This window comes from Notolepis coatsorum, assembly GCF_963971535.1.
Source record: "Notolepis coatsorum genome assembly, chromosome: 1".
Classification (NCBI taxonomy): Eukaryota; Metazoa; Chordata; class Actinopteri; order Aulopiformes; family Paralepididae; genus Notolepis; species Notolepis coatsorum.
Genome location: NC_140165.1, coordinates 220,204,638 through 220,217,859, shown reverse-complemented (window position 1 = coordinate 220,217,859; position 13,222 = coordinate 220,204,638). Strand labels below are relative to the sequence as shown.

General features: G+C 43.8%; 1 protein-coding gene across 3 annotated transcripts in view; it reads right to left on the bottom strand.

Moving 5' to 3' along the window:
- hip1 (huntingtin interacting protein 1) overlaps positions 1–13,222 on the bottom strand; it is a 220,431-nt gene that overhangs the window by 191,063 nt on the left and 16,146 nt on the right. The window contains exon 1 of one of the 3 annotated variants that reach the window (XM_084331300.1): positions 2,795–3,274. The exons of the other annotated variants lie outside the window; for them this stretch is intronic. Within the exon in view, the coding sequence (XP_084187426.1) occupies positions 2,795–2,812 (18 nt within the window). The 5' untranslated portion in view covers positions 2,813–3,274. Of the gene's footprint in view, positions 1–2,794; positions 3,275–13,222 lie in introns of those variants that run through there. 3 annotated transcript variants of the gene reach the window in all.

Below are 13,222 nucleotides of genomic sequence, written 5' to 3'. Positions count from 1 at the left end.
CTGACATGAACATCCGCTCTCAATGGAACACTCACTCTACACCTCTTTAAGAAGAGTGTGGCTGGCTGGCTCAGTGAAGAGCACCATCCCCTCTGCCCGTCACATTTCCGGTGTATTATATACATGAAGAAAAGAAAACATATCCAGTGGAAAAAAGGACCCCTGCAGAGGAACTCCTCTGTCATCGCTCACTTCAACACTATTAAAGGCTGAGAAATTTTACTTTTGGCACCGTTTTGAGGAGAAGGATAACATCGCTTCCCAACAGGCATGGGGGGGGGGGGGGGGTGACACCTGCCGCAAAATAATGTACGATAGGGCTAAAGGGAATAGGTTAGGATTTACACTAGGGCTAAAGGATAATAATCAATATGACAATTGTATTGATATCGCAAATATCTGCTTGGGTGATATTCAGATATTGGCCTGCCCAAGCGGATGACATAGTGAGCTACGATGACAAAATGAGCATTGTGAAAAGGTAATGTTGGTGAGTTAGCACCACATGTAGCGTTGGCCACATGTGTGTCACTGTGTTCCATTACATCCTTCCTGGACTATATATTTGCATATACTGTTAATATTTTTTTTGCACAATTTAGGCCTACAATTGCACAGCCTTGTTAGTTGTTACATATTCTATTCCACTGTATTTTTTTAAATTGTATTCTAATTTATATTCTACTACAATCATGCACAAAATTCAGCTCTGTCCTATTAATTTGTATTTCTATTCTAATTTAGTTTATATGTTCCATTTTATTCCACTTGAATTAGTCACATGCACCAAACGACCAAGACAATAAAGAGTTTTTCTGATTCAGATTATTCTGATTGCCTTTTAGCCTCCAGCCACCCTCAGAGTATAACTGTGGGATGACTCAAGCTACCTCTGGAGAGAGCGTTACTTGAGAGCATCGAAAACATGGAGCCTCCAGCTAGTTACAAGTGTGTGACCTAAGAGACGCAGGCTTTTGTTCCTGGGGACAGGGGTGGAGGGAAGCAGGTGGCTATAAGCTCTGTAACATCTGTACTGTACAGCTGAATGAAGGTTCCTCCTCGCTCACAATCCACAGCTTTAAACGCAGGCTAACATCTCAGGGCAGCGTGGTGGTGAAACACTGTTAGTGCCTTCCTTCCAGTGACTAAAGGTAGAAGATCATGATCACATTTAGCACCAATTAGGGCAGTCCCAGTCCCAGTCACACATATAAGATGAAGGTTAAAAAACCTTGATCCTGAAAACAAATGCTCTGAGGACGCCAACTTTGATGCTCAATTAATCCTGTAGTGTACTTCTACCATGATAAAGATGACTTTCCTCCTTTTATAGAAGAGGCTGGCTGGCTGGCTTTGACTCTCGCGCCGGTCTGGATTGTGTTTTCATACCATTGTGTCTTAGCGCATGCCAAATAACCAAAGCGTAGCGGTGGAGAAGCGGGAAGGCAGAGAACCAAGCAGCTCTTTCTGGCGGCCAGATAAAACTCAGAGCAGCCTTGAAGAGGTCCATCAGAACCACAACAGTGGTCCGTTTTTCCAATAACACAGAGGGTTGGTTTCACAACTTTGCAAAACATGGCTTCAGCAAGATTACAAATAATCCTTTTTCCCGGACATCTCAATGAGTGAAATGTTTTGTCAGGACGAGAGGACTAAGCTTGAATCAAAACATTGCCCTGAGTAACTTTGTGCAATCAGCCATAATCACAGTTCCTATTCAGGGTCAACAATCAACACAAGACCTTTTTTCCTACCCTTTTCAACTGTCAAAGAGTACAACTTCTCTCATGTCTGACATCAGCATGCTTCCGTCTGGGGCATTCCCACTCTCCTTTCCACCAGTGTGTGTGTGTGTGTGTGTGTGTGTGTGTGTGTGTGTGTGTGTGTGTGTGCGTGTGCGTGCGCGTGCGGTTGGTTTGTTTCTTTCCAAGTGTATTCATCATTGAAGATTCCGAGAAGGAGCCTCCCTCGGCTGAAAGAAGTACCCTGGAGAAAAGCCTCTGGAGATGTTTTCTTCTACCCACCCTCCCCCACACCTCCATGGGGCTGAGACAAGCACACCCGACCCCAGTCGTGTTGCCTGTGAAAGGCTAGTCTTGTTGGCTCTGCTCATCATATGCACCTGCAGCTCCGGAACACTCTGGGCCAGGTTTGTCCCAAGTGTGCAAATCCTTCCTAGCAGCATATAAATCCCATCTTTCCACAGTCCACTTCAGCCAAACACACATACAGCTACAGAAAACACTGTTTTGAAATTCGTTTATCAAATGACTGATTATGTGACTTATCTCTGTAATGATGAGTGTTATTGCTTTGATTGGTAAAGAAGGACACACCGTGTCGAAATGCTTTCGCCTATATATTCGCCTATATATTCCTTCCTACAGAATGACAATAATAACAGTCGCACTAGCCATTTATTACAAGACTAACCAAGCGTGTCTTTAAGTTTGTTTAAAACAAGTCATTAGGAAAATGTAATTGCCATTCATGTCACAGAGTGTGACCTGTGCGTGCTTACATTTATCAATGACCGACAGTTTAAGAATGGCCACATTCAGTGAGAAAGAACCCAGGATCGGTGGGAAGTTTTTTTTGTTTTGTTTACAACCAAAAACAAAACTTCCAGCGAATACAGCCTGTTGCTATGTTTGCAGAGAGAGGCCAGTTGAGATCAAACACAACATGCATTCACTCGAAGAAACAATTATTCTGGCGACATAACTTCGCCTCCACACCCCAGCCAGAAGAACACAGCATATCTGTTGAAATAAGTCAGTATTAGAGCACCTACCATTTTACTGAGATCCATGATACAGTCCCAAAAAACACACCGATGGGGTTCCGGAGAGACCGAAGACTAAATCTGTTCGTTTCTCCTAAGGAATTAATTGGTAACGGGAAGACGATGTAGAAAATACATTTGGGGAGAGGGAAGGTTAACTCAACATGTGTCCTGGTTTGGTATTAAACACTCCCCAAATCCTCCCTTCCGTGTCCCTGCCCCGCTCCCGCTCCCGGTCCTGCTTAACGGTGAGGGCTGCTGCCAGCATCTGTTCGAGAAGCGAAGTGTCTACAAGAGAACGACGTTACCCCTCGGTGTGCACAAAGGAGAGTGCGATCCCCGTGTGGTTGGTAATAGTCGCGTATCTTCATTGAATCGTTATCGGATTACACTTAGAAGTAACAGCCTTCTTCGCCGAGTATAGCTACCATGCCAGCAGGCGAGAATGCGCTCTGTGGTGAGACAATAGCATGGACCAGGGTGGGATGACTCAAACCCCCTTCAAACTACCCCCAAATAGCATGGACCAGGGTGGGATGACTCAAACCCCCTTCAAACTACCCCCAAATAGTAAGCTTTACTACAAAAACACTATCTATCCAACATGTCTCATAAATTACAATACTACTAGATCGCAGTGGCGCGCGTAATGGCGCGCGTAATAATAACACACTCCGGATATATCATTGTAACGTTGTTTAACAAATAGATAATAACGTGGCACGAGGCCACATGTGTGTAACCAGATGTGTATCTGTTTCGTTCAATGCAAAAGGAAGTAATAACTGAGGTCCCGTTTCAATATACATTTCGCTGCACTCGTCCCGCGGTGTATTCCTGACGCTATTGTGCAGTTATTATAGCCTAAACCTCGGAAAGTGATTCATATACGGAAAAGAAAGGAACAGTCCGTGTATACACCGTGACGACAACATGCAGGTAAACGGTGCCCCCGTCTGGTTTCACTGAGACTAGACAGTCGACCAAAAGATAATCTAATGGATCAGTGGCTACACGTGCAGTAATGAATTACAGAGCCTGATCTAAACAGAATATAGCCTAACTGAAAATCTTCCGAAATAATAAGTGAATCATACTTTAGCCTACCCCTAACTGGCCCCTGTAAATGTCCTAACCCAACCCCCTCCCATGTACAGTAAATGACCAAGTATGGTTTTGTCAATATTCCAATGTACAGTTTTGCTTGTACAGTTGTAGTGTCCCCCCCCCACCCCTCCTACCCAATCACCCCCGACCCCACCCACCCAACCACCTCCTATGTACAGTCCCCCCCCCCAACCCCACCCCACCTACCCAACCTCCTCCAATGTACAGTTTCTACGTCAAATGTATATACTCTCTTTTCTGGACTCTTTTTGTATCACAAACAGTACTGTATTTGCAAATCTGGTATGTCATAAATGTATAGATGTAGCAGTACTGTCTATCTGTATGTCATGTATGTCATATGTTATGATGAATTGAAAATGGGGGACCCTGATGTAAACAAGACGAAAGTCTTTCTCTGGTCTGCATCCCCTTAACAATTGTATGTATTGAGCTGTACTGTACTGTACCCATTCTGCAATCTGTTAATAAAGTTATCAATCAATCAAACCCTCCCCCTTTAATGTACTTACAAATAAAGTCACCTGAATTTATCTAAAAAGAAGACACATTTCAGCCACAATTTCACTACTAAAGTTCCAGCAGTGCTGCAGCACTTTCAGTGTATAGACACAGACATCTCTAGAATTACAGTGCCAATACAAATTACTTTAAATGTAAATGTAAAATCGAATAAAAATATTTGAAAACAACAAAAATGTCCGCAAATGGAAGGTGCAGACCAGATTAAGGTTTGAATGTGTCCTATATAGAGGAACAGCGCATCAGCTGATGTCTTGAAACCAAGCCAGTTACAATAATCAATATGCAGCTCATTATACCCCTCGAGCTGCTTCAAAAACAAACAGTCTCTCCAGACAATGCTGGCTCTTTCACAGAGTGGTCCGTCTCTTCACCCGCTGGTACGGCGTGGGCCTGCTGGAGAGGGCGGCCCTGCAGAGACACAGTACAGTCCTAGTCCATCTAGTGTTTCCCATTTATAGATTTATTTGTGGCAGCCCGCCTCTGTAGCAGACAGACCCACCACAAATACGTTTCCCAAACTGATGCAATGACATATTCATAGTATTTCATCACAGACATTTTGGTTGGCAACCAACAGGTGATTGTAATCGAATACCAGGTTATTATCCCACTTTCAGCGCCAGCCATTACACTCATCCTTGTAGCTAATGCGCCATGTTTCCATAGCCTATTTTCACTGTGCGTCACTATGTTTGTAGAGCTATATCTATATTCTATATTATAGACAATACTATGGTCATTTGACAGTGAGTATCTCCCGTCGAACATGCAAAAAAAAAAGTTTGCGTGTTATCCTGTGGTGAATATTGTATAATTTCAGAGTGATCCGGGCTAATTCCTGAAAAGCTGAGTTGTAGGGCGCTACGTGAATTCTGCTAAAAGCTTTGGCGTTTCTCGCCTGGACACGCTACTATTTCCAAATCAAATGTATATAATAGGTATTAAGTTTGATAATGAATGCATGAAAGGGGGGGGGTCGTTTTTTGATGCTTTGATCGCCAGTAACGGCATTAGTTTTGAACACCACACACGCTGATCAGCTGGATCGATATGAAATCATTGTAGGATCAAGGTGGAATTGACGTCAGATAGTCCTTACCTTTGATCGGGGTTATTCCAAAAAGAATATTCCAATTGTCTGATCGCGATTTCCAGTATTGATGTCCATCTGGTCCCGGACATAATTTGGCACAATTTATGGATCGAGTGTGCTAGATGCGTTTCGAAGTGGTCGGATGAAGCGATTTACTTGGCGTCGACTAAATTCTCCGCCCGGACCATATACGATGTAACACACGGTGAGAAATACGGTTTAAAAGGGTGGGTGATACTGCCACCTAGCAGCATGCGCCCGTTATTGCACTTTGGGGATCTCAGAATGATTTCCTATGGCAACACCGAGGTCCGTGAACCTGTAATGAATACAAATATCGAATAAAAGAAAAAACGACCAAAACCCGAGAAATCTCGGGTCTGATGCTCAACCGCTGGCGAGTTAACCCGGGATATCTCTGGTCTGGCGCCGAATGTGTTAAATGGCAACCGTGGTCTGTGAGCTACTGTATGTGGTATTGCGCCATATTAGTTGGCATGACATGAGAATACTATGAATTGAGAATGGTTCTTGTTTTGCATGCAGCAGTCTTTCCTGCTATTCTTATCATAAAACTGGTCTTATCATAAAACACCCTCAAGACCCCTACGCTCTGCAACTTCTGGCCGCCTCAGACCCACTCCTATCGGAGCTCCTGGGGGGTCATCAAAGAGACCTGAAGATGCAGGCTGCACAATGGTGGAAAGAACTCCCCACCACAGTCAGGACAGCTGGAACCCGACCAATTTTCCGCCGTTGACTAAGAACACACCTCTTCAAACAATGTGTGAAGAAAAAAACGTAACCATCTTACTGTCTTTTTACTACTATGTAGGCCTACCCTACTACTATGCTACTATACTTATACTACTACTTATAATGCTAATATGTCTATACTACTATGCACTCAGTGTGTAACACTCAAGCTTGTTACTATTTGACGAACAATGACACTGACCCTTAGCTGCCAGAGGTGTACCCCTCCTGCTGACTTGTTCACAATTTGTAAGTTCCTTTGGATAAAAGTCTAAAAAAAAGAAGAAAAAAAACACACGATACTTGTGCCCTAATGATAAGGAGAAACCCAATCCCGGTCTGACATGCCTATAGATACTTGTACTATGCAATGACAATAGATGGATTCAAAAGGCAAGAATCCAATTCGATAGGTGCAATGAATTGCATCAGATTGTTACTATCCTCAAAGAAATAAGCCATTTATAATACTTATTCTGTAATTCTTTTTGGTCCAGATTCAAAGAATGGAGCTTATACTCAAGTGATAAGCAGAAAGCAGAGCTCAACAATAAAATTGCAAAAATGCTGTAACAGACTTGTAAGTTGTAACACATCATAATCTGTGAAATGTGTGAAATGGCGAAATACAAAATCACAGCCTTATGGATCGAAGTTGTATTATAGTAAGGAAGACTCACGTTCACAACCCCTTATTAGCTAAACTGGTAGAGACTTCGGGATTCTTTAAAGTCGCAATCAATGACTCTATTTTGACCATATCAATGTTGGGATATATATTCACATTCAAACTCTTGAAGAGTTTGATCCACAACCAGGCAGGGCCAGGACGGGCTGATTTGTGGACTGTAACTAATTAATTAACATCATGATTGGACTTGTTTATTTTTTTTTCTTCCATTCACCACTTTTAGCTCTATTTTAGCTCTTCTTTTTAGCCCTACGTATTTGTCCATCTTTGTTTTTAACACGTACTAAAAAAAATTATGTTATGTATTAACTTTTTAAATGGCTGTTGATGCTGTGATGGACATCTGAATCTCCCCTCGGGGATAAATAAAGGTTTTCAATCAATCTCTTCCATCCACGTAGATGGCCCTCACTCACTCAACACTAGTGCTGGGATCAGAGGATGATACGGTTGGTGCAAAGTAAATACGCCTTCAGTTTGGGGGAGGGTGAAAGTCCCTTAGCCTAGATCTGGGCAAGGTACATGCTGTGTGGACACAAGTAGGACATCAAGGCATCTAGTTTACTATATGGTTTTAGGAAAATTTTATGCAGCTTTTCAAGTTCAAGTTTCAAGTTTGTTTATTAAATATCACAATAAAATACACATACTTTACGGTGAAATGCTTGGTTCTGTATGAGCCACTGAGAGTGTGCTTCATACAGTAAAAAAGAAAATAGGTAAGAAAGTAAGTAAAAAGTAAGTAAAAAAAAGTAGTAGAAATGAGTAAACGGTGAGGTACAATGCAGAAAATGAGGTACAAAACTAAGGTGTGATTGCAAATGAGGTATGAATGTAGTGCAAATCTCTTTAATAATAGATAAATATAATGTGGTGTTTGTTTAAAAGTGAGTGTCACTGTGTGCATGTGGATGTGTGTTCAATGAGTGTAGATGATGGGTTGTTACATGGAGTCGTAGAGCATCCTGATGGCCTGGGGATAGAAGCTCCTTCTGATTCTCTCTGTACTGGCCATGAGACTCCGGTAGCGCTTGCCTGACTGCAACAGTTCAAAGAGGCAGTTGTTTAGGTCAGGGGTTCCCAAAGTCAGAGCCGCAGTCAGGCCACTGAACTTAGAAGCAGGCCAGTGTTTCTAGTTGCACCAGCGCAATAGTTAGATAACCTAGGTGGGGAACAATCAGGAGATCACTGCAACTCACACAAGTTGGAGAACTATCTCTCTCTCTCTCTTGCTCTCACACACACACAAAGGGAGCCGCATGTGATTGGTAGAGGCGGGACCCTTACAAAAAACTGCTAATCATTGACACATGCTAGCCTTTAATAATTCCCCCCAGAAAAATCTACTTTGCATTTGATATATTGCAAATATATGCCATGATCACACACACTGGCATTTAAAGGGTTAGAATTATAAAATGAATATGTGGTGTTATGATCAGGGCTGAAGTTGAATAAAATATTGTATTTATCAATTACAAAAAAACTGAAAATCCATGTTGTTGCTAATCATACATATGCTAGCCTGTTTTTTAACAATAATTTGTGATGCCATCACAAACACTGGCATTTAAAGGGTATAAATAAATAAATTCCTGCACCAAAATGCAGGAAATTAAGTCTTTGTAACAAAAAAAATCCTGGTGGGGGACCCCCAGACCCCCTGCTTAAAAAGTGGTCTGACTGGGGCTATATTTTGCACTATATTTCCTGGCCTGAATGATTTCCCCAGTCTGGCCCTGGTTAAAAGCCTCCAATGCTTATTAGTGTGTGTGCGTTTGAACGTTTGCATGTTTCAACCATACATTTCCATTTATATAAAAAAAAAAAAAAAAATGAATGAATGAATATTATTATTATTATAATTTTTTTTACCTCCTATAATAGTGGGGATCGCGGCTCTCTGACACAGTTTTTTTTGGGTCGCGGCCTGAAAAGTTTGGGAACCCCTGGTTTGGTGGGAAGTAGGCTTGGGCGGTATGACGGTATTACGGTATACCAGGATATTTCGAGATCCCGCCGGTATGATTCTCAATACCGTGACGTCACAGACTGCTATTACACTGACACAGAGTTGATTGTAGTGCACAGCACGCGCCAGCAGAGGGTTACGTGGCTATCGTTCTGGGAGCTAACGTTGATACCTGGCTGGTGCTGGCTAACTGGCTATCGTTCCGGGAGCTAATGTTGATACCTGGCTGGTGCTAACTAACTGGCTATCATTCCGGGAGCTAACGATGATACCTGGCTGGTGCTAACTAACTGGCTATCGTTCCGGGAGCTAACGTTGATACCTGGCTGGTGCTGGCTAACTGGCTATCGTTCCGGGAGCTAACGTTGATACCTGGCTGGTGCTGGCTAACTGGCTATCGTTCCGGGTAGGGATGCCCCGATCGATCGGCCACCGATCGTTATCGGCCGATAATCAGTATAAATATGCGATCGGTGATCAGTGATAATGCTTTATTTTCACCGATCGTCAAACCCGATCTCACTCGCTGTCGCTGAGTTCTGTCTCAGACACCGGTGGTGCGGCGTCTGCTCATTCCTCCAGCCCCTCCCGTACGCATGTAAAGACGGGTCTAGTCTAGTGAGACATGGGACACGGGAGGACGGCGTCTCCTTGAGCTAACGTTAGCTTAGCTACCGTTACAAAATGACCCAGTCAACTATTCACTTTTAGTTTAATACATGATGAGGCATTGTCTAACCGAACGGTATCTAGCCGGCCAGCTACCGATAGCTCCTGACATCAACAAACGCTCCAGCAAGTATAGTAGGTATGTATGATACCTGTTAGCTGTTAGCTGTTAGCTCACATTAGTGCAAGTTAGTTCACTGTTAAAAACGAAATGTCCCATTGAACTAAATAATTCACTGAGGCGTTGTATTAACGTTATATATCCGGCTAGCAGTAGCTACAGATAGCTCCTGATATCAATGTCTTATAACACTGATTCGATGCCAGACGTGAGCGATTCGACTCACGCTCACGGCAATGAATCGGCTCTTATGAACGAGTCGCTCATGACCGACCCATCACTGCCGTCTGACTATTTCGCGCGTGCAGCATTGGAGCTTATGCCAGCCAAGATGAAGAGGACATCGTTCGGCAGATGGACTGAAGATGAAAGTTGTTGCATGTTAGACAGTTCAGTCAGGCTAGCCATCCTGGCTAAAGACAGGGACAGCTAGTTAGCTTTAGCTACGTTATAATATTAAGTGTGGTTCAGTCGGGATATAGCCATGATGATGTCGGCTAGTAGCTAGCTTAGCTAAAAGCTAACTAGCGTTAGCTAACCTAGAGACAGCGCGTGCAGCCAAGATGAAGAGGATGGTCGTTCGGCAGATGAACTTCGTCAACTCCACGCGGTTGTCTCCATCCTCTTGGACGTTTGGTGAGTTTTTAATGCACTCTATTCTATTCCCGCCGTGGATCTCTCTCTCTCTCTCTCTCTCTGGAGCCAAACTGGCCGACTAGCTGTTGTAGTACTAGTAGCTAACGGTGTGTGGCCTGGTGTCAGCACCTGTATTGCTTTTCTCATGTTGTACAGTTTTTCAGTGGTAGCCGCATAGCTTGCTTCTGCGTTAGCTAATGGTTAGCGATAGCCGGGTTGAGCTAACTGTTAGCCAGTTAGCTGTTTAGCTACGACGTTAGCTGCCGGCTGCGCACGTTAGTTTGATGCTATCAGTTAGCCTAGAGTTAGCTGTTAGCTTGTGCTACGACCATTGACATTAGCCGTGAGAATAGCAGGGGGTTCTGGCACTCTGACTACGACATCATCTTTGACAGAAGATGTAGTCGGGCCTGCACCATGACAAGGCTCCGGCCATAGCTTCTTTTTGTCCCGCCAGCGAGAGGCCTTTCGGCAACGTGGAGACCTGTGTTGCGGCCTTTCGCCCTGCGTTCCTTGGTGCAGGTAAGATGAATGAAAATGTAATGACATTACCCCACTCTTCCTTCCTTCCCCTCCCGAATGTTTTGTTAATAACGATGTTTTTTTCCAGGCAAAACATATGTTACTTCACAACATTTGGAGATACGACATGTGCTGTGTGTGAATTGTCTTGGTCGTTTGTGTAGCTTGGGTAGCGTTGGGCCGTTGGCCAAAGCTGTGTGTGGCCTGGTGTCAGTATCTGGCTAGCCTATTTAGCTGATGTCGGCCATTGGCTCCTTGCTGCTTTGTTTTCTCTGGTATAGACCCTCTTCTCTTTGGATTTAAGTGTTGATCTTTGTCCTTTTGGATCTATGTATATTCATGTTGCCTTTGTGAAGTTATCTTTTCCTTCTGTTTTGTTCTTCCATTAAAAGTTGAATATCTTTGCTTATCTCTCTCTCTAACACACACACACACGACAAACACACATGCTCTCTCTCTCTCTCTCTCTCTCTTTCTAACACACAGTCTGCCTATGGCGGCCTTTCTCGATGGCTAGGCTGTGCTCGCTGAGTCTGTACCTAGTCAAGGATCTTCAGTCACAGTGCTCAGGTATTCTGCCACTGTGTACTCTCTGTTTAGGGCCAAATAGCATTTCAATTTCTTTCCAATGTGTCTCTCTCTCTCTCTCTCTCTCTCTCTGTACACTGTATATTGACTGTAGAACGGGAGCTCTCTCTCGCTCTCTCTCTTGCTATATGTTGACTGTATCATGCCCAGCCTCGGGCAGCGCTATTATTTAAGAATATGTTGACTGTATGAAAAAAAAAAAAAATTATATATATATATATTTTTTTTTTAACCTTTGGGGGGGGGGGGGGGGGGGGGGGGGCTCGCGTTTAAATCTCGCACAGGGCCTCGCATTTCTCCCAGGTGCAGCGCCGGAGAATCCTGGCGGTAGCTTGAGGCTACTCGAGTATAGGTCCAGCTGCAGCTCCGGAGAATCCTGGCCGTAGCTGGAGGCTACTAGAGTACACACAGACAGTGGAGCTTGTTGCGTGGTGGCGATGTCTCGCAGATAATACAAGTACAAGTCTAATTATATAATATATATATTTTATAAAAAAATAAAATAAAAAATTATATAAAATAAATTTTAATTTCTTTTAATCAAAAACGATCGGTATCGGATCGGTATCGGCCGATATGGCTCACGACGATCGGTGATCGGTATCGGTGGCAAAAAGCGTGATCGGGGCATCCCTAGTTCCGGGAGCTAACATTGATACCTGTCTGGTGCTAACTAACTGGCTATCGTTCCGGGAGCTAACGTTGATACCTGGCTGGTGCTGGCTAACTGGCTATCGTTCTGTGATCTGTTACTTGGTAACACGGGTTGCTAAGGAATTTAGGTTTGAGGTTGAAGAAAGTGCACTTTTAGGTTGAAAGAACGGCCCTAATGTCAACGTGTTTCAATATAAGCGTTATGTATGGTGATAACGAGTATATTGTTAGCTCCGCTCACGTTGAACTTCCTTAAGCGCCTAAGGAAGTAGAGGCGTTGCCGTGCCTTCTTCACTACACTGTCAATGTGTGTGGTCCATGTCAAGTCCTCAGATATGTGGAATCCGAGGTACTTAAAACTGTTCACTCTCTCAACCGCTGCCCCGTCGATGCTGAGGGGACTGTAGTCCCTGGCCCCCGACCTCCTAAAGTCCACAATCATCTGGATGGAAGCCTATGGCAGTGGCGAATCAGCAGAAAATGACTTTAAAATGTTTAAGTAACAGTAAAATATAATGAAAAAAGAAGGGTGCCTTGATTTTTGTATCAAGGCAATAATGACTTGGAACCCACATCTCAAGAAGACTGTTATGGTTCTTTAAAATCCAGTCCATATAAAAAGTTATTGTTAATGCCACTGTGATCTGATGTGATCCAGTGGCCCAGTGACCTGCCGGCTGCCAGTCATGTCCAGTCCAGCGATATGAATCTACAGTCACTCAGTGACCTGCCAGTCATGTCCAGTCCAGCAATATGAATTTACAGTCGCTCAATGCAATGAGGCCACCCGCCTGCTGTTTCTGCTGCCTCAGTGCTTTTAATGGCCTCTGTCCCCCTGCTCGTCCTGCGTGTGTGTGTGTGTGTGTGTGTGTGTGTGTGTGTGTGTGTGTGTGTGTGTGTGTGTGTGTGAGAGAGAGAGAGAGAGAGAGAGAGAGAGAGAGAGAGAGAGAGAGAGAGAGAGAGAGAGAGAGAGAGAGAGAGAGAGAGAGAGAGAGAGAGAGAGAGAGAGAGACCTGGTCAGTAAAAGAGAGAGAGAGAGAATGAGTGAGAAAGAGAGAGACAGAGACTAAAGTGCTTGTCTG